Source organism: Panthera tigris, chromosome C1 (assembly GCF_018350195.1).
Source record: "Panthera tigris isolate Pti1 chromosome C1, P.tigris_Pti1_mat1.1, whole genome shotgun sequence".
NCBI classification, from domain to species: Eukaryota; Metazoa; Chordata; class Mammalia; order Carnivora; family Felidae; genus Panthera; species Panthera tigris.
Window position 1 is genome coordinate 205,907,742 of NC_056667.1, and position 22,086 is coordinate 205,929,827.

At 47.2% G+C, this 22,086-nt stretch overlaps 1 protein-coding gene across 1 annotated transcript; it reads right to left on the minus strand.

Moving 5' to 3' along the window:
- Positions 1-1,704: 1,704 nt before the first annotated feature.
- FAM124B (family with sequence similarity 124 member B) lies at positions 1,705-21,290 on the minus strand. Its single transcript, XM_007086199.3, has 2 exons — positions 20,559-21,290; positions 1,705-3,479 (listed from the first exon to the last, which is right to left on the minus strand). Exons 1-2 carry the CDS (start codon positions 21,288-21,290, stop codon positions 2,829-2,831), a joined length of 1,383 nt encoding a protein of 460 aa, XP_007086261.2. The 3' UTR covers positions 1,705-2,828.
- Between the last annotated feature and the right edge of the window lie 796 nt (positions 21,291-22,086).

Consider the following 22,086-nt stretch of genomic DNA (forward strand, 5'->3'; position numbering starts at 1 on the left):
TAAGCTTCCAACTTCGGCTCAGGTCATGATCTCCTGGCTCCTGAGTTTGAGCCCTGTGTTGGGCTCTCCACTCTCAGCTCGGAGCCCACTTCAGATCCTCTCTCCCCGCCTCTCTCTCTGCCCCTCCCCACACTCTCTCTCTCTCTCTCTCAAAAATAAACGTTAAAAAATAAATAAATAAAATGAATTAAAATAAAAGTGATACATTTTACATTAAAAAAATACAGCATAAGCAAGTAAAGAGTCGGGTTAATGTGATAAATTCGATTAAACTAGTTGCCACTTTATCGATGTTACATACAATCTCTTTTGAACATTAAGATGTATTTGACTTCTTCCCATCCATAATTTCCCTCCTAGAAACATGAATGTCAACAAATGGCACATATAGCAAAAATCTTAGAGAGCTGGGTTTTTTTGTTTTTTGCTTTTAGCATTTATTTATTTATTTTGGAGAGAGAGAGAGACACCGGGCACCACAAGCAGGGGAGGGGCAGAGAAGGATGGGGAGAGAGAGAATCCCAAGCAGGCTCCACACTGTCAGCGGATTCAGGGCTTGAACCCAGGAACCATGAGATCACGATTTGAGCCGAAATCAAGAGTTGGACGCTTAACAAACTGAGCCACCCAGGTGCCCCTGGGTTTGATTTTTTTTTTTTAACTGAATCATTGATTTTACTAAAAGTTGTTTGAAAAAAAAAAAACTTTCGTTGTCATGACATCTTAAAAAAATACGGGTCTGAAGGACCATTTGTAATAATACTACTATTTTACGTATTTATTGTGCTTAACAATATCCAAATACCTTCAGGTGCATAATCTTGATTCTCTTAACAACTTTTGGTTACAGTAGGTAAGGCAACGGAGGATCAAAGAGGCTGACTGTTCAAGGCCCCATAAATAGTACATTTAAAAGCTGGGGCCCAAAGCGGGGACTTTGGCACCCTGGTGCACTGGAATATCCATCCCATCGTGTTATAAATGGGATTCCTGTGTTGAGAAGGATCTAGTCAGTGTCACTTTAAGAGTGTGTTATTTTACAAATCAATTTTGTAAGGTACTCCTTCACGTTTATCAGTATTCTTCCTGATTTCCATGTACTTATATTCTTGCCCATGTTTTATGTTAAAGAATTCAGGTAACCTCAAAAGAAGCAAGAAGGAAATTTCAGAATTGCCCGCCTGCCGCGCTTTCCAAGGCAGCTCAAGAGCTCAATTTAAATGAGACTTTCATTACTTTAAACTCTTATTATAGAAAATCATACCGAAATTAAGTTCTTCATCCCATTTCCTAAAATCTAACTTTAGTCTGGGGGAGGGAAGGAAAATGAGAATGAGAATATATTGACGTCATGCGCTTAGAAAAAGAAAATCAACCTACAAGTCTTATCTTTGTCTATTTGCGACTCGTCTTCATTTCTACTCCTCAAGGTCAGCAGAGCACCCAAACTCAGCCAGGTGTCTCTTCCCTGAGACTCGTGCTTGAGCCCGAACACATCCTTCTCTCCACGTGGGTATACTAAGTGTCGGGTTGTCACAAAGATCCGGCCAAATCAGCATGGATTTGGAGAATAAGGTTCATGGAGTCCAATAACGTTATAAATTGACTACAACACACAGACCTCAGATGTTTTAAAGACCTTTATTATAGACCCAACAAAAAAATACAGTCTATGAGCAACCGAGAATTTGTCCATTGTGGTTATAATTGCAACTTATAATATGCACCGGTCTCCACCTGCAGGTGACGAATGGTTACTACAGCCTTGTGCAGCAAGTGTGACCATCACTTGCGGAAAAGGGTTCCAGAGGAATTAACACTTCAACATATTCTCAAGTGTTGATACAATGGATCTGTACTGGTGGGACCATAAACTTTTGGTGGTTGGATGGCCCCAGAATGTATGTGGACCATATGTCAATGTCTGTCTCATTCAAACGTGGGTGCTCCATAAATACTTGCTGAATGAGTGAATGAATGTATAAATGAATGAATGAGTATTGCAAAGAAATTTAGGAATTTGAACATGGCTAGAAGAACGTAAGTCCTGCTCCAACGACCCATCCAATCCAATCTTCCTGCCGCGTTAAGTAGAGATCTGGAATCATCCAATCATGTCATGTTCCTCTCTGGTTAGAAACATGAACCACTTGGCCCCTTTGAAGTAGCCCAGAAACAAATGAGAAATGGAGGGGCTGGGAAATCCCAGAGCCTAGTTTTCCTTTTTCACCGGATTTCTTGGCTTCCTGTGTTTCTGCTCATTAAACAGGAAAAAACTAAATTGTTTCTAATTTTCAAAACACTTGCATGGTAACTCATTCTAGATGCAAACAACTTTAAAGGCAAAATCACGAGCGGCTATGTAGTATACAGAGCATAGATACCAAAGGAGGCCACATAAAATTAAAAAACACTAAAGAACAAATAGTCCGTGTCGTCCAGGGGGATGAACTATGCAACCCAAGCGAAAATTAAAACCAAAGTGCATACGCTCATCAGCATTGCATAACACAGCTGACTCATTTGCATACAATGCAATTATTTCTGATAGGTGCTGAACTCAACACACCCAGCTGGGTTAGCTGTGTCTCCAAGGGCTTTTTTCGCCTGCACGTTGGCTGTGTTCCCTCCTGACCACGATCGCAAATAACCGTTCACAGCACCGTGAGACCGGGAACAGTTGAAATAAGCGCTATACTGATCTGTGCATGGCTAGCCTTCGGGGCCCCTCACGTGAACAAGAAACAGGCCCGATTCTAGGTCAGAGGGCTCCATTCCTAGAGCACTGTATCTGATCTCGTGTTTTAGGAAACCCCACTTGTTTGGTGCTATATAAAGAATTCTTCTTCTTCTTTTTCTTCACCCTGGACTGGCAGGTGAAGGAGACATTTTGACATCGTCTTCCTTGCACCAAGATCCCTCTGGCCAGCAGGGGACAAACCATGGATCCTTTCCTTAGAGATTTTATTGTTCTTGGAGGCAGTTGCCCCTAAGGATGAGTCTGGCAAGCAGGATGGTGGCTGGCTGGCCCGGAGATCCCTTGGAAATTTGCTCACAAAAGATTGCCTGGGTTCACAGTTGACCGTGGTGCGCCCCGTGTCCACATTAGTTTCTGCCTCCAGCTTCTCAAAGCTGTTTTCCGGGCTGAGGACCTTTGCTGTGGCCCCAGGCTGGAGGTGGGGAGAAAGCAGATGCATCCGGGCACCCGCGGCTGCACTGCGGTCCTGGGATGGGCAACCAGGGTTTTTCCACAAAGTACCACTATAGCTGTCTGACGCTGGGCATCCGCCGGGCGCTGGGCACTCCGGAGAGCCCACCTTGAGCCTCCTGGCCCGGCTTCTTCGGCCTCTGGGCTCTAGGGTCCTCCTTGTGGAGACAGGGATCAGCCTGGAGCCCTGGGGAAGCGTGTTAGCTCCCGAGGTGCCGTTCAGAAAGGAAAGCTCGCCATTCCTCACACCAAGTCCTGGATTCAGTTGGACCTAAGGGACAAGGGAAAAAGAAACAAATTCAACAGACGTTTTCCATTAACTAAGTGCCGAGAGCAGACGATGTCCCACTCGTCCTCCGCCATGCTGTGCCCACAGCCGACTTGCGACAGAGCCAGTTGAATGGAAGTCCTAAGTCCAATCTAATTATGAGCTCTATCAGCATTCAGCTCCACACATCTTTCTCTCAGACTCCCTACACTAACGTGTGACAAGGCTACGAATCTGAGAATCAAATGACCGCTTGACAACCACACGGTTCTTGTAGATCATGTGGTTCAAACGACACAAAGATGTTCGAAGAGGTCACCTGGCGGCCTCACTTGCTGATGCCAACAATGTATCACCAACTATGCAATCAAAATCACAATAAACAGCCACCCAAACACGTGGCCATAGTCAAGATAAAGCCTGGAATAAGAATTCAGTCCTCCAAAGTTGGTAGTTCTTTTAGATCATGCCAATGATATATATCTTGAGCTATTGCAAGACATGTGGGCACTCCAGCCAGACTAATAATTCGACACCTTTTAAGCCAATATTCTTTACATTGGGGGGGTGCCGTTTGTTTATAGCACAGACCTAGCGTCGTGTGGGAAACAAAGAAAGGAGGGAGCTGTGTTCTCTTAATCCCTAGCAATTCCATTCTGGTTCCAAACTTACAGGCCCTACTCAGCAGAGCTCCCAGCCTAGGGTTTACTGCTGTCTCCTTCTGCAGAATGGAGTTCACTGGCCCATCTCCCATCCTTGGACTCTTGGGAGCCTCATCCCCTACTCTTTACACTGCACTCTGGCCAAGAAGATTTCTGGAAAAGACAGTGTTCTCTCTCTTGTCAGTAGCCCTTAGAAATTGGTATCTAGGGCCTACCCCTGCCCGGCCCTGCCCTTAATCAAATACGGGAAAGAATGTCACAAAAGAACCGTAAATGCGTTTTCTAAGTGCAAGAAGCCCGTCTGAAAAGTCTACGTACTGTATGATTGTGACTATATGACATTCTGGAAAAGGCAAAGCTATGGAGACCATAAAAAGGAAAAAAGAAAAGTGGGGGGCACCTGCACGCCTCAGTCGGTTAAGTGGCCGACTTCGGCTCAGGTCACGATCTTGCAGTTAATGAGTTTGAATCCTGCGTTGGGCTCTGTGCTGACAGATCGGAGCCTGGAGCCTGCTTAGGATTCTGTGCCTCTCTCTCTCTCTCTCTCTCTGCCCCTCTCCTGCTCACACTCTGTCTCTCAAAACAATGAATAAACATTTAAAAAAAAAAAGTTAGTGGTTGCCAGGGGTTAGAGGGGAGAGAGGGATGAACAGGCAGAGCTCAGAGAATTTTTAAGGCAGTGACAGTACTTTGTACGATTCTGTGGGGGGGGGGGGGGCGGCACACGCCATTATACCTTTGTCAAAACAGTTCGTGCAACACCAGGAGTGAAACCTAATATAAACCGTGGACTTTCGGCGATAATGATTGTCTATGCAGGTTCATTGATTGTGGGATGGCAGGATGCTGACAGAGGGGGAGGCGGTACCTGCGAGGGGCAGGGGAGCATATGGGATTTTCCAGTTTGCTGTGAACTTAACACTGATCTAAAAAAAAAAAAATGTTTTTAGGTTTGTTAGAAGAAAATAAAAAAGACTGGTCCATATTTATCTCCCCAGGCAAGAAGGAAGAAATCAGAACAGTAAGAAAGCAGGTCTAGAAACGACCAAATCGCCACGCACGTGTGTCCGGTAGTTGCTTACTTATGCCATACACATGTAGGCCCAGCCCCCAATTTTCTCTCTGATAGAAACGGTATAGTGACCGTGATCAAACTGCAAAAAGCGAAAGTTGTTTCCATCAACTCCTTTGGCAAATATTCTCTGTAAAGAGCCGTATAATGTATCTGAGGCCCAGTGGACCCAAGGTCTTCATTGCAATTACTCGACTCTGCTGCAAAGCAGCCCACAGACAAGGAGATAAATGGGTGTGGCTGGGTTTCAATCTTGTGCAATTTTCATGTGTCATGACGTCCCCCCCCCCCCCAACCATTTGAAAGTGGAAAAACTATTCTCAGCTCCCGGGGCCCGTGGTTGGCTGATCACCGCTATAGAAAAAAAAGCAATGACTTCCCACTCCCCAACTGCCCCCCCCCCACCTCCCAACACTTTTTTCAAGCAGAAACTTTTCTGGAATCCCTAGATATGAGGTGCTCTCTGCAGAGCGGCCCTGGTCGAAGGCTGCTGGGCCTCCCTTTGCTCCCCCACCCCCACCCCCGCCCGCTGGGGTGCTGACCCCACTCACCAGGTCCCTAAGGCTCCCCAGAACACACTTTGAAAACCGGTATTCTGCAGTCTGGACCAAGCCACTTACCCTGAAATCTCCCCCACAGGTGTGCTTCCCCTGAGCCGCGCCCCCTCCCCTCCCCTTCCCCCCACTCTCCCTCTCCCCCCCCTCCCCTCCCCCTCTCCCCCCTCCCCCATCCAGCCCACCACCCCCGTTCACGCAGGGGGAGCCTCCACCAACATCCCAGCCCCCTCTAGCGGGGACACTGTCAAAGGGACGGCCACTGCATGCCGGGATGTGTCCTTGTGTGCGAACCCAGAGGAGAAACTTCTGTCCCCAAACTTGGCTGCACACTGGGGCCCCCTGGGGAGCTTTAAAACACTGACACCAGGCTCCCACCTGCGGAAGTTTTAATGTCATTGGGCTGGGAGCCACCTGGGCCTGAGGAATGTTTAAATCTACCCCCGCCCGGGGGTGATTCTAATGGCGCAACAAAAGTTGGGAAGTACAGCCACCGACCCAGAAAAGGTGGGCGTCCCGCAGCATGCTATCACGTGGTCACCGTGAGTCTCAGCGTGTCAGGCTGACCTCCCACTCCACATTTCTGGTCATTCCGTTGCCTGATTTGCCTTTGCCTCTATATAATTCCTCCTGCCTCCCCTGCCCTTCCTGGCTTTCTGTCCCTTTTCATTTTTCCTTTCACCCAGTGTTACCTTCTAATAATATCCATCTAATAATTTCTGGGGTGCCTGGGTGGCTCAGTTGGTTGAGCATCCAACTTCGGCTCAGGTCATGATATTGCAGCTCATGGGTTCAAGCCCCACATCCGGCTCTGTGCTGACAGCTCAGAGCCTGGAGCCTACTTGGGCTTCTGTGTCTCCCTCTCTCCCCGCCTCCCCAGCTTACTTACACTCTGTCTCTCTTTCAAAAATAAATAAACGTTAAAAAATTATATTCATCTAATAACTTCTCATAAGAAAAACATGGTAAAGGCAGTGACGGCTCACTGTAAAGCCCATTGAACAATGTGTAAAATAAAAAGTAAAAAATTAAAAAAAAAATAAACAACTATTATATATTTACAATTAGCGGGGAATTAGCCACTCAAAAGAATATGATTGCTTTATAAAGAATAAAAAAAATTACTTAAAAAAAAATTAAATTAAATTAAAAAAAAAAAAAAAAGTAAAGTCTTCTCCGCAACTCCAACCTCAAGCGACCCCAAATTCTCCCTCTCCAAGAACACAACTCGTTCATTCTTTCCAAATCAGAGGGAAATAGACTCTCTCCCGGATGCAAGCTGGGGTCTCCTCTCCTGGGAGAACAAACTCCCCAAGTCCCCTCAGAGGGCTGAACCGCCAGCCTAGCCTCCTGGAGAATCGTTTGACACTATAATCTACCTTTTTACGTGACCCAGTGAAGTCTTTTTCTTCCGGAAATGGAAACTGGCCTAGGGATTCCCATACTCAGAGATCATTCAGGGTTGGTATTAGACTATCCAGTCTGGATGAGGAAATCCACTGGTTTGGTTCTGAGGTCCTACTGAATTTTCTGCCAATCCTGAAGAGAAGGAGAAGCCTCAGAGCAACCAGGAAGTGCCTCTCAGGGCAGGGTCTGTAGTCGCCCCTCCTCTCAGCTCTGCTCAGCCCATGGCCCCTCCCCTGGGCCTCGCCCCCCTGGCAATGTTTTACCTCCCAGGGACCCCTGAGCAGTCTTTCCTGTTCCAACACTCAGCTCTCCTGTTACATCAGCTCTTTCCCATCAACACCTCCTTCCATGTCAACTGGAGTCCAAAGGCCCTCATGGCTTCAACCACTTCCCCGCCCATACCTCCCACTCCTCTCCACCACTCCCTTTCGTTCCGCCAAAGCCTCCCTCGAGACCTCCCAACTCCGGGTTCCACCTGCGTGCCACAGGCTCTGAACTTGTGCCTTGAACTGCAGGCTGCAGAAAAGCACACGACTGTTCAGCGTGACATCACCATGAAGGTGCGCTTTCCAACTGGGCCCAGGCTCCCCGTAGGTCCTGTTTCCTTAGCCAACTGTCAGCTGCTTCAGACCTTCCCAGCTGTCCTCACGCCATCAGTGGGGCCACCACACCCCCTCCACAGGCAGAAGGATCTCTAGATTAGGGAGAAAACAAAAGCCATCGGCAGCTAGCACCTCTCGGCTGCCTGCCATCCAATGTACCGGCAACATCATCATCCTCCCCACAAGAAACGGGACCAGTCTCCGCTCCGTGAATTCCAATGCCTCCTGCCTTCCTGGCCACCGCCAACTTATGGATGATTCATTTCCTCCCACTTTGCTATCTTGTTTCTCCCCTCCTTCTCTCTACCCCATGCTCTGCCCGCTCTTTTACCACAACAATTAAACCTGCTCAGGTCTATCTTGAATAAACACATTCCTTCACCCTCTTGCCCTCCGGCTCTCTCTCTCCTCTCCTTCACAGTCAAGCTTCTCTATTAAATGTATCCACACTCATTTATCCTACTAACCTCCCCTTATTTCCTCTACCCATGGCACTGACTCTCCCCGCTACCAATCCACTGAAATTGCCCTTGCCAGAGATCATCCTCAATCAGCTTCCTTGTCATTCATTGTTACTTGAGCTCCGGTTGAATTTTACAAGGCTGACCTTTCTCCTTTACATTTGAAGTCTTTTTTTTTTTTTTTTAAAGCTTCAATTACTGTGTAAATGATGAAGTCTCCCCAAAGCGTAACTACAGCTCAGATCTGTCTTATAAGCCTCCCACTTGTCTATCCAACTGCCTTCCAGGCACCAGCTCCTCAAACTCGACATGTTCAAAACTGAACTCATTTCCCTACTCATGCTAATTCCATTCCATTTAGTCTTTCCCCTTTCTTCAAACGCGTTAGCCCCGTGTTAGCAAAGCAAGAGCATCATTTCCCCTTCTTCGTCCCCGTGTCATCCACTCACGTGGACTCTGTCGCCCAAAGATCTCTCCGATCTTCCTGGCTCTCCGTGTCCAATGCCCTTAACCCTAGGGCGGGGTCTTGCCATCTCTCGTCTGAATTACTGCCACAGCTATGGGATGAGGCCCCCGTCGATGCCCTCACGTCCCTCCGATCCCTCCTGTACTCCTGTACAAGAGGAGCTTCAGAAACAGCTTTCATCATGTCTCCCTCCTACTTCAGATGGCTCCCTATTCTTCTTGAGATAAGAATCTAAGTCCTTTAATATGACTGATCACACCCTCCACAGTCTGCCCCCTCTTCCTCCAGCCTGGTCATTCACCTCTTTCTCCCTTTCAGCCTCCACTTGCCAAAATCGAGCTTCTTTGGACATGATTTGCTCTTTCCCAGTGCCAGTGTTTGTGTATATTATTTCCTCGGTCTGGGATATGTCTCTTCTCACCCCTCTCCTTAAAAACCCATGATCAGCCCCGGCTTCCACATCACTTCCTCTTGGAAGCTTTCTTAATGTCACTGACTCTGGGTTAGGTCCCCTAAATATTGGCTCTGCCACTTAGTTGTTGGACTTTAGAGAAGTTACCTAATCTTCCTATGCCTCAGTTTCCTCACCTATGAAAGGAAATAATCCTGAGTACCAGCATCATAGAGTTGTTGAAAGGATTAAATGATAACAGTGGCTGGGACATAGCTCTGCTAAATATGAGTTGGTTAGTATCATAGTAATTAGCATTATTACTAGATCTCCTCGCAGCCTGTACTTCCATATCATAGTAGTTTTCGCACTGTTATGCACTTGTCCACTTACATCTCTGTGTCTTTCTCTGAACTTGCCATCTTGAGCAAGGGGTATATTCATCTTCCTCATTATTGTATCTCCAGTCCCTCGCATAGTGCCTAGCACATGGTAAGTAATCAACTAGATGTCTTTTGGATACATACGTAAAGCTTAGCACCTAACAAAATGTACATTTTTACATGTATAAAGGTATGGAGATGTAACATCCTATTGGGCCCCTAATTATTTGACATTAGGTAGATCTCAAGCCTTTTAAAGAAAAGTCAAAATGACTTTCATCGTATGGTTGGCCATTTCTGCAAACATTTTAGGAGAAGGAAATGTCAACTTCTCATTCTCAAAGTGAGGTCTAAGATCTTTAGACCACAGACCACAATTGAGTGCAATATTATTAATGTAGAAATGCAGACGTGTGCAGTTACGGTGAAGAATTTCCAGGAGAAACATAATGCTGAGTGATTGAGAGAAATCCCTTGGGGGAGAAGAAGGCTGCTCTTGCCAGAACACAAATTGAAATGCATTTGTAAGAATTCTGATCATTTAGAGCTCATCTTTCCAAGAAATATTTGTAAAATGTTACAAATTGAGAACTAGCTTTTTCAAGTTTCGGGGAACCCTGGCAGTTATCTTGATGAATAGGACTATCGTGCGCCACTCATTTGATTCTAAATACCTGAGAAACAAGAGAATATGCATCATTAAAAAATGATTAAGCTGTTAAAGAACAGATTCATACCATGAAGGGAAAATAAGATTGTCTCTTACTAAACGTGATTGCAAGAGATAAGAGAATTTCTCCTACACTGAAAAAAAAAATTAAATGGAAACAAATGATGCAGATAATAAGAACCCCCCGAACAATGCCAGACTTGCTTACTTAAGAGTTGAAACCACTGTCTTCTGATCAATTGTTCTTTAAAGTAAAGGTACTTACCAAAAAAAAAAAAAAAAAAAAAAAAAAAAGTGGAGGCCGTCTGTGGGGGCTCAGTCAGTTACGCATCTGACTTCAGCTCAGGTCATGATCTCACAGTTGGTGAGTTCAAGCCCCGTGTCAGGCTCTCTGCTCTCAGAGAGCAGATCTTCTGTCTGCCTCTCTCTCTGCCCCTCCCCAACACACCCCTCACCCCTCAAAAATAAATAAATTTTTTTACAAAAAGAAAAAAGAAAGGTACTTACTTTAACTGATTAATCACAACCACTGATGTTAACTGCTTTTCTGTAAGAGTGAAAACCTTCTGAGCAATGCCTCGAAGTGTTCCTTCAGGGCAGCATAAACCCAAGTATTGAGTGAGCAGAAGGGTAAGGATGGCTGTGTGTGTGTGTGTGTGTGTGTGTGTTGTGTGTGGTTGTGTGGGGCACATTTGGGGTAGGGATGGAGAATGAATAAGAAACGAAGAGAGTGACAAAGAGGGAGGAGTAGAGTAGAAGCGCACACAGCGGAGAGATTCGGAAATGGGAAAGGACCCTCGAGAAATGCTACCGAAGAAGATGAATTACTTTCTTCAGGACAGACCTTGTTCTTTGATTTTTTGAACGGCTAAGACAGAACACGACGACGGACTTAGCCAAATGTTGGTCAGGTGAAAAGAACCACGTGCTCGCTTACAGCAAACTAGCTTCTGGAACACACACCTTTTCCAAAGAGACAGGCTTATTTCCTGAAAACAAGCAGTCAAGCAACCGGTGGTGCGGAAGCAGCTGTCTACCCGCTGGTCTACTGGAAATAGACATTTACAACAAAGTACTGAAAGGAAGCGGAGAGTCATAGACTTCCAAATTATATGGTACAAGAATAAGAAAATACGTAATCAGTTGTGGGTTACAAAAATTTCCATGTGAAACGTGCACCAAACGGAAGCTAATGTGCATTGGAGCTTCACGGCAGGTTTTGGAGGCAAATTGCCATTCGATCGAGCAGAGCCTGGCAGGGTGGAGAAGTGAAGAGGCAGAGAAAGACATCTCTGGACAAGAAACGGCTTAGGCAATGCAGAGATGCCAGATATCCATAAAATGGAAATTTTTCAACTCAAAAAGGAATGAAATTCTGACACCTGTTACATGGATAAACCTAGAAAACATTACACTGTGTGAACTAAGCCATACGTAAGGACAAGTATTATATGCTATGTGTCGCATCACATAGGTGAGGTGCCTAGAATAGGCAAGTTTATAGAGACAGAAAGAAGAACCAAGGTTACCAGGGACTAGGGGAGGACGGAAGAGGGAGTTATAGTTTAATAGGTACAGAGTTTCTATGTGGGGTGATGAGAAAGTTCTAGAAACAGACTGTGGTGATGGTAGTGTAACATTGTAAATGTACTTAATGGCACTGAACCCGACACTTAAAAAGGGCTCAGGTGAATAAATGTTGTGTTCTGTGTATTTTAGGACAATAAAAAAACATATCTGGGTGCAGGGGTGAGCCTAGACTTCTGGAAAGAAAGTTGGGTTAGCCATAAAGTTAGCCGCCATTTAAAAATGTGTTCAACTGTGGGGTGCTGGGTAAAATAGGATGCCTGGAGCCGGAGTGAAGAGTTAGAATGTCATAATAATAATAATAACGCACCATTAAAGCTACGCGGGCTTAAAGAAGGAAGGGGGAAAAAGAATGACCCCAGTAGAAAACTACCACAGTTTTCTATTCACCTACATTCACTAGGTGTGACTGAATGAGGGGCTTCTGGGAAAAGAGGCTTTAAAAATGACAGTGTTTCAAAACCACTGCAAATGGGGAGAGGGTGACCAGAGCCGGAGAGGTTGGGGGAGGCTGTCGATGGTGTCTTAGGTTTCGCTCGGACTGAATGCGAGGTGCGAATGAGACATGACGGTCCCGTGGTCTTCCAGGGAGCCGGAAATAAGCTAAAGCTCGAGAGCCAGAGATTCTCACACAGCAGTAAGGTCAACAAAGATGAGGCTAAGTCCACAGGATGGTCTATATTTCTTAACCTTAGGGAAACCTTCAGCCAAGGACAGTGGTTCTCAGCTGGGGGAACCTTCACCCCCAGAGGCGTTTGACAAGGTCTGGAGACGTTTTGGTTGTCGCAACTGGGGTGCGGGGGTCGGTACTACTAGCCTCTAGTGACAGAGCCAACGGTGCTGCTCACATCAGCAAGGCACAGGACAGTCCTCCACGACCAAGAATCATCTAGTCCAAAATGTCAATACCGCCAAGGCTGAGAGAAGCTGATTTAGGCACAGGAAGAAAGAGGTGAGTCCTTGAAAAAAAGATGGAAAGAGAAGGCAAACTTAAAGAGCTGGGTTATGGAAACCCACAGAGGACAGACTTTCGAGGCAGGAGTGGTCAATGTGCATGATGCTTGTGGCCTTATGGCTAAACTCTCCCAGCATTTGTACAAGAAGTGAGGATGAAGGACAAATAGCAGCCCCAGGACCGGAGAGACAGACAGATAAATGCAGGGAATCATGGCTTCTCGGAGCAGAGACTCCTAAGGGGAAATGCCAGCGGGAAGCAGGGCCAGATGAGGAAAACCTGAACTCTGACTAAGGAATGACAGAAGGCTTCGTGTGGACAACTCTGAGAGTTAAAACCTCCAGGGGGACCCAGAGGGGCCCCACAAGCTTGTGAGATTTACCTCCAGGAGCCTGACCAGACTCTCACAATAAATATGGGAGAAACTTCTCCTTGTGCTTCTGGAAGGAGAAGGAGAAAAGAAACCTTTTTTTTCTTTTTTTCTTCTTCTTCTTTTTTTTTTTTTTTTTTGAGAGAGATAGAGAGGGAGAGGGAGGGAGAGAGAAAGCGTGAGTAGGAGAGGGGCAGTGGGAGAGGGAGAAAGAGAATCTTAAGCAGGCTCCATACCTCAAGGCTCCAGCCCACCACCATGAGCTTATGACCTGAGCCGAAATCAAGATTCAAATGGTTAACTGACTGAGCCCCCTGGATGCCCCTAAAAAATACAATTTGAAGAGACGGTAAACATCAGAGCCAGGCATGGCAGCGCTGTTGGGATTATCAGGCCAGGAATTTGAAATAACTTGATGAATGTCCTAGGAGCTCTAATGGATAAAGCAGACCGCAAGCAAGGACAGGTGAGCCATGTAAACAGAGACAGAAATCCTAAGAAAGAACCAGAAAGAAACACTAGAGATTTGAAAAAAAAAAAAAAACAAAACCAACACTGTAACAGAAATAAAGAACACCTTCGATGGGCTTACTAGTAGACTGGACACGGTTGAGCAAAGAATCACTGAGCTAGAGCGAACCTCAGAAGAAACTTTCAACACTAAAAATCGGGGGCACCTGGGTGGCCCAGTGGTTGAACGTCTGACTCTTGGTTTCAGTTCAGATCATGATCTCATGGTTTCGTGAGTTCACCCGCAGCACGGGGCCTGCCTGGGTTTCTTTCTCTCCCTCTCTCTCCCCTCTCTCTCAAAATAAACAAACAAACTTTAAAAAAGCAAGACAAAGCTAAAAATCAAAGAGAACAAAGACAAAAAACCAGAACGGAATATCCAAGGACTGTGAAGCAGCTACAAAAAGTGTCACATTTGCATGGTAGGAACACCAGGAGGCAAGAAACAGAGAAAGGAACAGAAGAAATATTGGAAATAACCATGCCTGAGAATTTCCCCCAAATTAATGTCAGACACAAGAACACAAATCCAGGAAGCTCAGAGAACACCACCGCAAAAATCCCCCCAAAGCTACACCTAGACATACGTTTTCCAAACTACAGAAGTCAAAGATAAAGAAAAAAAATCCCAACAGATGTCAGAAAAAAAAAGAAAAAAGATAAGGGTCACATCCCACTTTTCAAAAGCCATGCTAGCAAGAAGAGAATGGAGTGAAATATTTAAAGTGTGAAGAGAAAAAAATAGCCACCAAGCTAGAATTCTGTACCCTATGAAATTCTCCTACAAACATGAAGCAGAAATAGTCTTTCTCAAACAGAGATTGAAGGAATTTGTGTGTCAGTAGGCCTGCCTTGCAAGAAACATTAAAAGTTCTTTGGAGAGAAGCAAAGTAATAAAGATCAGAAACTTGGAAGGAAGAACATTGAAGAAAGAGTAAATGAAGGTCAACTTTTATTTTTCTCATTCTTAGTTGATCTAACAAAAAAGTGTGTTTAAAATAATAATACCAAGGGTGCCTGGGTGGCTCAGTCGGGCAAGCATCTAACTGGCTCAGGTCATGAACTTCCGTTGGTGAGTTCAAGCCCCATGTCGGGCTGGGTACTGACAGTTCAGAGCCTGGAACCTGCTTCGGATTCTGTGTCTCCTCTCTCTCTGTTTCTCTCTCTCTCTCTGTCAAAAATAAATAAAGATTTTTTAAAAAATTTTAATGATAATACCAACAATGTATTTAATTATGTGTGTGTGTGTATATATATATATATATATATATATCACATATAGCATTGAATGCATATATTAGAAAAGAAGAAAGACCTCAAATCAACAATCTAAGTTTCCACCTTAGGAAACTCAAAAAAGAAAAGCATATTAACTCCAAAGTAAGGGGCGCCTGAGTGAGTCAGTCCGTTAAGCATATGACTTTGGCTCAGGTCATGATCTCACGGTTCATGGGTTCGAGCCCCACATCGGGCTGTCCGCTGTCAACGCAGAGCCTGCTTCAGATCCTCTGTCCCTCTCTCTCTCTGCCCTTCCCCCACCTGCACTCTCTCTCTCTCAAAAAATAAACGTTAAAAAATCATCAAGAAGAGAATATCCTTTAAAAAAAAATCTGAAGTAAGCGGAAGATAATAAGAATTAGAGCAGAAATCAATGCACTTGAAAACAGGAAATCAGTAGAGAAAATCAATGAAATAAAACGCTGGTTCTTGGAGAACTCAAGCGTTACTTGTAGAGGATCCAGAGGCGAGCCCAGGGACTGGACGAAGCTCACACGGGCGTGATTGCCCGCTCATTCGGCGGAATAAACTGAGAGAAGCCACCAGAAAGGACGGCTAATGACCAACATCTGTCGTTGAGACTCAGCATCCCAGATTGTACTGACGTTCGGTTCATGTGCTGATGTAAGCAAACCCCCTGCCTGGGTCCGCGGACGAGACACCACCACGGTGGGGCAGGTGGTGGAGACGAGTGTGAACTTCCCCATTTCATTCGTCTTGGGGAGCAGTCAACTCTTGTCAAGAAAGAAGACCTGGAAGGTGGGCCCCCAAGAGATAAGAGGGAACATTTCTGCTCTCGCTGTGTGCTTGGCCTGGAACACCTCCTGGTGACACACGTGCAGCACACACGGAGACGTGTGAGAGAACCTCAAGGTCACGTCTTGGCCAAGGAGCTCTGAATGGTGACACCCAGTGGTGCTTGTAAGTTACCTCTCCTGCAAAGACTGTTCTGTTGTTTTCCCCTTTCAGCCTCAACCTTTCACAAAGACCTTGTTGGAAATTAGAGCCTGGCTTCAGTAGTGTTGTGGAGACGTTGGCAAGGACATGCCCGTGGTGGTCGCAGCAGCTACCCGTGGAGGTGGGACGGCCCTGTAGCTGGTGCTGATCTCCCCGGGGTTATTGGCGACACAACCAGAGAGCAGTGGCCCGATGAGGAGAGGAGGCTGGGAGAACCTCAGGGGCCCGTTCTAGCGCACCCGAGAAAATTCACGCCACCAAGTACACACTGGCTTCGACGACATCACGGTCTGCACCTGCTTCTCCCTTTCGTTCCCCAGTTCTTCTTCTCTCTCCCGTCTCCCGGAGTGTGGACGCTTCGTATATTCTGCTTCCTTCTCTTCAAATTCTACACACGTTTACTCGGTTACCACCACTTCTGCGCAGGGCTTCAGCCATCTCCCCCCCACCCCCCACCCCGCCCGTGTCCCTACCCCAAGCTCCTGCCCTCAGGGGCCACCTGACTCCGGAATATCACCCGAATGACCTGCAGGCATCTCAAGCCCCGAGGTGTCCAGACCCATCGTCACCTCCCTTCTCTTTTAAACCCGTATTTAACCTCACGCTTCCATCGTGCTTTCCCTTACTTAAAACTTTGCTAGTCCCTGATTGGGCGGTCGAAGTCACCTCTGGATCGGTCCGTCTGGTGCTCATCCAATCTACCCGCCGTGATGGTGCCGGCGTCATCATCTAAACTGAATCTTACAGGGACCTACTATGTCTGCTTCTTCTCTAACAACCTTAATAAACGCCTCTCTGCTGCCTGTTGTAGATCCCCCTGCACCTATACTCAGCGGGCCACAATCTTTCCCCAAAAACTCATCTGAACTCTCCAGCCCTACCCCTACCCCCCTACCACAGCCCGGTTCGGTCATCCTCCAAGTCACACATGCTCCAATCTTGGTCAAATCAACCCTTTCTGTCCCTATACTCAAGGCAGGGGCGGGGGGTGAGGGGGTGGGCTGCAGCCCTACCAGAGCAGGCTCCTCGTATCGCAGGCTCCTGGGGGAGAATCCAGCCCCCCCATCCGCCAGAAAAGGCAACGTGTCATGGCAAAGAAGACCCAACCACAGGGTAAGAGGGACGGCTGTCTTGTCTCCCACGGGGCAACCACGGAAAAATGCAAGGACAAAGCACCGCTAAAGGGGGAAGGGAAGAATCAAGCCACCGTACATTGGCAGCCATTAAGAACTAAGACAGGGGCGCCTGGGTGGCTCAGTTGGTTGGGCCTCCGACTTCGGCTCAGTCGTGATCTCATGGCCCATGAGTTCAACCCCCGCGTCGGGCTCTGTGCTGACAGCTCGGAGCCCGGAGCCGGCGTTCGGATTCTGTGTCTCCCTCTTTCTCTGCCCCTCCCCCACTCAGGCTCTGTCTTTCTCCCTCAAAAACAAAGAAACATTAAAAATTTTCTTTTAAATAAATAAATAATAAAAGGACTAAGACAAATGGAGAGCGGGGCCTGAACAGGTTCCGGTGCAGGGTAGACAATCAATACGAGTATTTGGTGAACGAGGGGCACCTGGGTGGCTCAGTGGGTTCAGCGTCCGACTCTTAGGCTCAGGCTCTGATCTCACGGTTTCGTAGGTTTAAGTCCCTCATTGGGTTCCGTGCACGGTACCGCACAGAGCTTGCTTAGGATTCTCTGTGTCCCTCTCTCTCTACCTGCCCCCCACCTGCTCGTGCTCTCGCTCTCTCTCTCTCACTCAAAATAAATAAACTTTAAAAAAATAAAAAAGTATTTGGTGGGTGAATCAACATGGACATAGTCGACCGTTTATTGACACATCCATTCATTTACTGAGCACCTACTATGAACCCTAATATCACTCTCCGCAAAAATGCACATTCTGACATTCTGCACTGGCAGGTCAGCTGGGAAAACAACTGTTCCCTGTGTGCCTCTGGCAGGACAGCTGGTGGCTTTCTTACACACACACACACACACACACACACAAGAATTGCATTGCTTCTGCACAATCTCCTACAGCGTCCACTTTACAGAGCACCTCCATCTATATTTTCTCTCTTTTGATCCTGTACCTAATTGTACCAGTCAGTACCATGCACAGGCTCCATCAGTGACCGCTGATTACAATAAGGATAAAATAGAAGCTCCTTAGCGAGACGCTTGTTCGTCCACACGAGAATGTATTTGCCTACCATGCGCCGGGCCGTCCTAGGTACTGGGAAGACAGAGGTTCCTGCTCCATGGCGCTTACCTTCCAGTGGCTGACCGTATTCCTGATGATGTGGTCCCACCTACCTCTCATCTTCTTCCCGTGACCCCACTCTCTTCACCCCAGCCACATAGAACCTCGGGCAGTTTTTTTTTGTTTGTTTTTTTGTTTTTTTGTGTGTGTTTTTTTACATGCCCTGCTAAGGAAATGCCACATCACACATTGTCACCCACGGTCTCTCCTCTTTATAACACTTTCCTCCCTTCTCCATCTGGCTCCTTTCTTCCGGGCTGTCCAGCTTCAGGAGGCCCAGGTATCACTCCTCAGGAAGCTTTGCCCATCACCCGCCCACACTCACGTCCATTCCGGTGCTGAGGAAGGGTTATTTGTGGAGAGGTGAATCCATAGTTATGGTTTTCCACTGAGTACGTATTATTTTCTTTCTTTTGGTCAACATCAGTCATCTGGGCCGCCAGGCATTTGTTTCCCTACAATCTTCACTGGGGGTCCCTGACCCTCCCCTGTGAGTCCCAGGAGGGTCTGACTTTATAGAAAATCAGCCTCTGCCTGAGAAGTATACTAACCCCCATGATCCCATTCCCTTGGATGCAAAAATTGGTTTACAGAAGAGAATCTGATCCGAGTAGGTTGGGTTAATCTTGAAAATAAGAACAGTTTAAAAAATGTGCCCCCTGCTGCACACACATATTAAATGTTTATTTGACAGTGAGGTTGATTATAAATTCCGGAGATTAACCGGGGCTGAAGCAGAAACTTTAGATGCCTTGGAAATTGCTGGGTTAATTACAAGGCAACCGACAGAAAGAGTACCTGTCCACCTTAGGTGAACAAGAAGTAAATAATTTAGAAATCTTTTGACACAGAATCACTATGATTCATATGTTATTAACAGCTCAAAGCTGATGACAACAAAATTAATCAAAGGGAAAGACTTTTTGTCTTCTGTCCTGTTATTACTGTATCCAATCGGCCTTAAAGGGGTTTCTGACCATTTCTCAAGGACAGAAGCCACAGAACATTTTGCTGTGAGTATCATGCCCTGCCTGCACACACTTACTCAAGCATGCACACTCACAGAGCACTGGATAAGAATGGAGAATTGCATGAGTTGTCTTATGTCTTAGGCAATTCACTGAGAATCTCTCCCCCTCAGTTTTGTCATCTGCAAAATGGGAAAAATAGTGATTTCCTAGGTTGTTATAAGAATTAATGAATGGGACGCCTGGTTGGCTCAGTCGGTTGAGCGTCCGACTTCGGCTCAGGTCATGATCTCACAGTTTGTGAGTTCGAGCCCCACGTCGGGCTCTGTGCTGACAGCTCGGAGCCCGGAGTCTGCTTCACATTCTGTGTCTTCCTGTCTCTCGGCCCCTCCCTTGCTCATGCTCTGTCTTTCTCTGTCTCTCAATAATAAATAAACGTTAAAAAAATTTTTAAATAAGAATTAAATGAAGTAATCAACGTAATACATTAGTCTAGGTCATAATCAATAATAGTTAAAATTGCATTGTGGGCGTTAAGTGTTAAGGCATTTCGTGTGCATAACAACCCACACTCTAGGAAGATGTTGATATTACCTTTGTGGTGCTAATGAAGAAACCCAGACTAAGCCAGGCAGCTTCTAGGTGCCAGGCTCACCCCGAAGAGAATACTCCAGAAGAGACGCCACATGATCGCTATCAGGATGGTGCTTGGCTTATAGGGGATGCTTACAGAAGGCTTTTATATCAAGATGTTTTTTAAAAGGAGTTCGAACCACCTAGCTTGATTTGGGGTAGAATTTGACAGTGATACAAGATGCTTGAAAATGAGGTCAAGTGTTCTCAAGGAGCGTTTTCAAGGGGCACCTGGGGGGTTCAGTCGGTTGAGCATCGGACTCTTGATTTCAGCTCAGATCACGATCACCGGGGTTGTAGAATCGAACCCCGGGTCGGGCTCCACGCTAGATGTGGAGCTTGCTTAAGGTTCTCTCTCCTTCTGCCCCTCCCCTACTCACGCATGCACACACTCTCTCTCTCTCTTTCTCAAATTAAATAAAAAAGAAAACTACATAAGTCAACAGGGAAAATATTAAGTCCACAGGACTGCAAACTTAACATCCTCAACTATAATTACAACTTGAGCTTCCTTAGGTCGGATGGAAGGAGCTTACACTATTTCTGAACCAAGAGTGGGCCAAGTATTTGCACACAGTTTTAAAGGACAATCTTGTATAAGCTACAAGCTCGCGGAGCTTGAACTCCCTTATCTGTCAGATGAGGGGATTTTATTAGCCCACTGATGCTCAACCCTGACACTCGCTACATATCTGAGTCGTCCAAGGCTCCCCCCGGAGACGCCAGTCTCACTGACCTGGGGTGCTGCTGTGGCAGGAGACGTTTTCCAAGCCAAGCTCCCCGGGGGATTGTGACGTGCCACCAAGGTTGAGAACCACTGCATCGGATCATCGCTAAGGCCCATCTCAGACATAAAATCACACAGTTCCATGTGCGTCTACAAAGATCAGAGGCAAAACAGGAATACCTGAAGCAGAATCTGGTTGCCGTCATAGTCCTGTGTTTGCCACCTGGTGCGGCTGATGGGGACGCACGGATGGGGTAGAAGAGGCACTAACTGGCCAATCTCTTGGACCTTAAACTGCAGCACTGAAGACTCTTTGGGGTCCACTGACATCCCGAGGGGCAGCTGCTTCAGGGACAGCTGCAGAGCAAAGCTCTCGGTGGCATAGAGCACAAAGAAACAGAAGTTGCTCTTCTGCAAGGTGGCGTCCTTCTGCAGGATCAGCTCGTAGAGTCTGATGGCATCCTCGTAGTTGTCAAAACTGCAGTAGAGTGTCACTCGCAGGATCTCAGCCCCACAGTGCACCTGCCTCACGCCCCAGACGGGCATCTGGCTGTCCAGGCTGTAGAACTCCTGCTTGGCGAGAACGTAGGGACAAGGTCGCCCCGGGGCATTGGGGGCCGGGTAGCACTGCCAGGGCCAGCGCCGGAGGGAGTCGAGGACCCGGAACAGCCGCTCCTCCCCGAGGCTCTCGTGCAGGAAGAGCAAAACAGACATCCCCGGGAACCGTGAGCGCCTGGAGTGGCCCCTGTCGTAGTATTTCGCTGGCCGGACCCGCTCTGACACCAGAAAGGGACGGACGTCTGGGCACACGCAGTCCAGGAGCCGGTCGAGAGTTTGCTGCAGAAGCGAGCCGTGCCCAGAGTTGGCCAGGAGGTGGACGGTCATGGCCAGAGGCTCTGGTGTCTCGTCCATGCTGGACTGACCGAGGACAGAGGCAGCAAGGGGACGGGGGCCCGGGGCCAGGTTCCACGGTGAACGGAGCAGCGGGCGGTTCTCACGCAGAGCCTGCAGCCCACCAGGAAACCCGCACCCCCGCCCCCCTTCCGAGCCGAGCTCCCAACCTGTGCCCCTGGCTGCCGGCGGCCACACGGGAGGCAATCCACACAGATCGGGGCACGACCGCAGCGGGGGTCGATGTCAGCCACAGGGTCACTCGCGCGCACAGTGTCACTGCGCGTTTGGCTCGTGCAGCCACTCCCCAGGGGTTCTGTTTGCCCTAAAAACCTGCAATCCTGAGAAACACCCAAGTGGGTGGTTCTTACAGACACTCAGGAAAGGAAATGACCGGGCAAAAAAGGAACAGGAGTCGGCTCTGTCGCTCTGTCGGGCTGATAGCGATCTGTTTAGTTGAAAAGACACTCGGTTTACGGTTTATGGGCCCACAATGGGTTCTGATTTCCTCCTTACGTCCCTCCAGGCCACCTGAACACAATGACCGCTTTAAAACAATTCTGCAACTTGTCCCCTGGCCAGGATTTCCACCCCCCTCCTTTGTCTTTTTATTTTGTTGCAGGACAACGGATCCTAGGGCAGAGACAGAGAGGATATTTTATCTAAATAATATTGACTGTTCACCAAAAGGGATTTGCTCTACCGCAGAGTCTGAGGGCAGGTACTAAAAAGATGTTTCAAAACTAAGCCCTCCCCCCCGCCCCGTTCATGTGATTCTTCACAAAAGAGTGAGAGTTTTCCAATATCGACCAGTGTG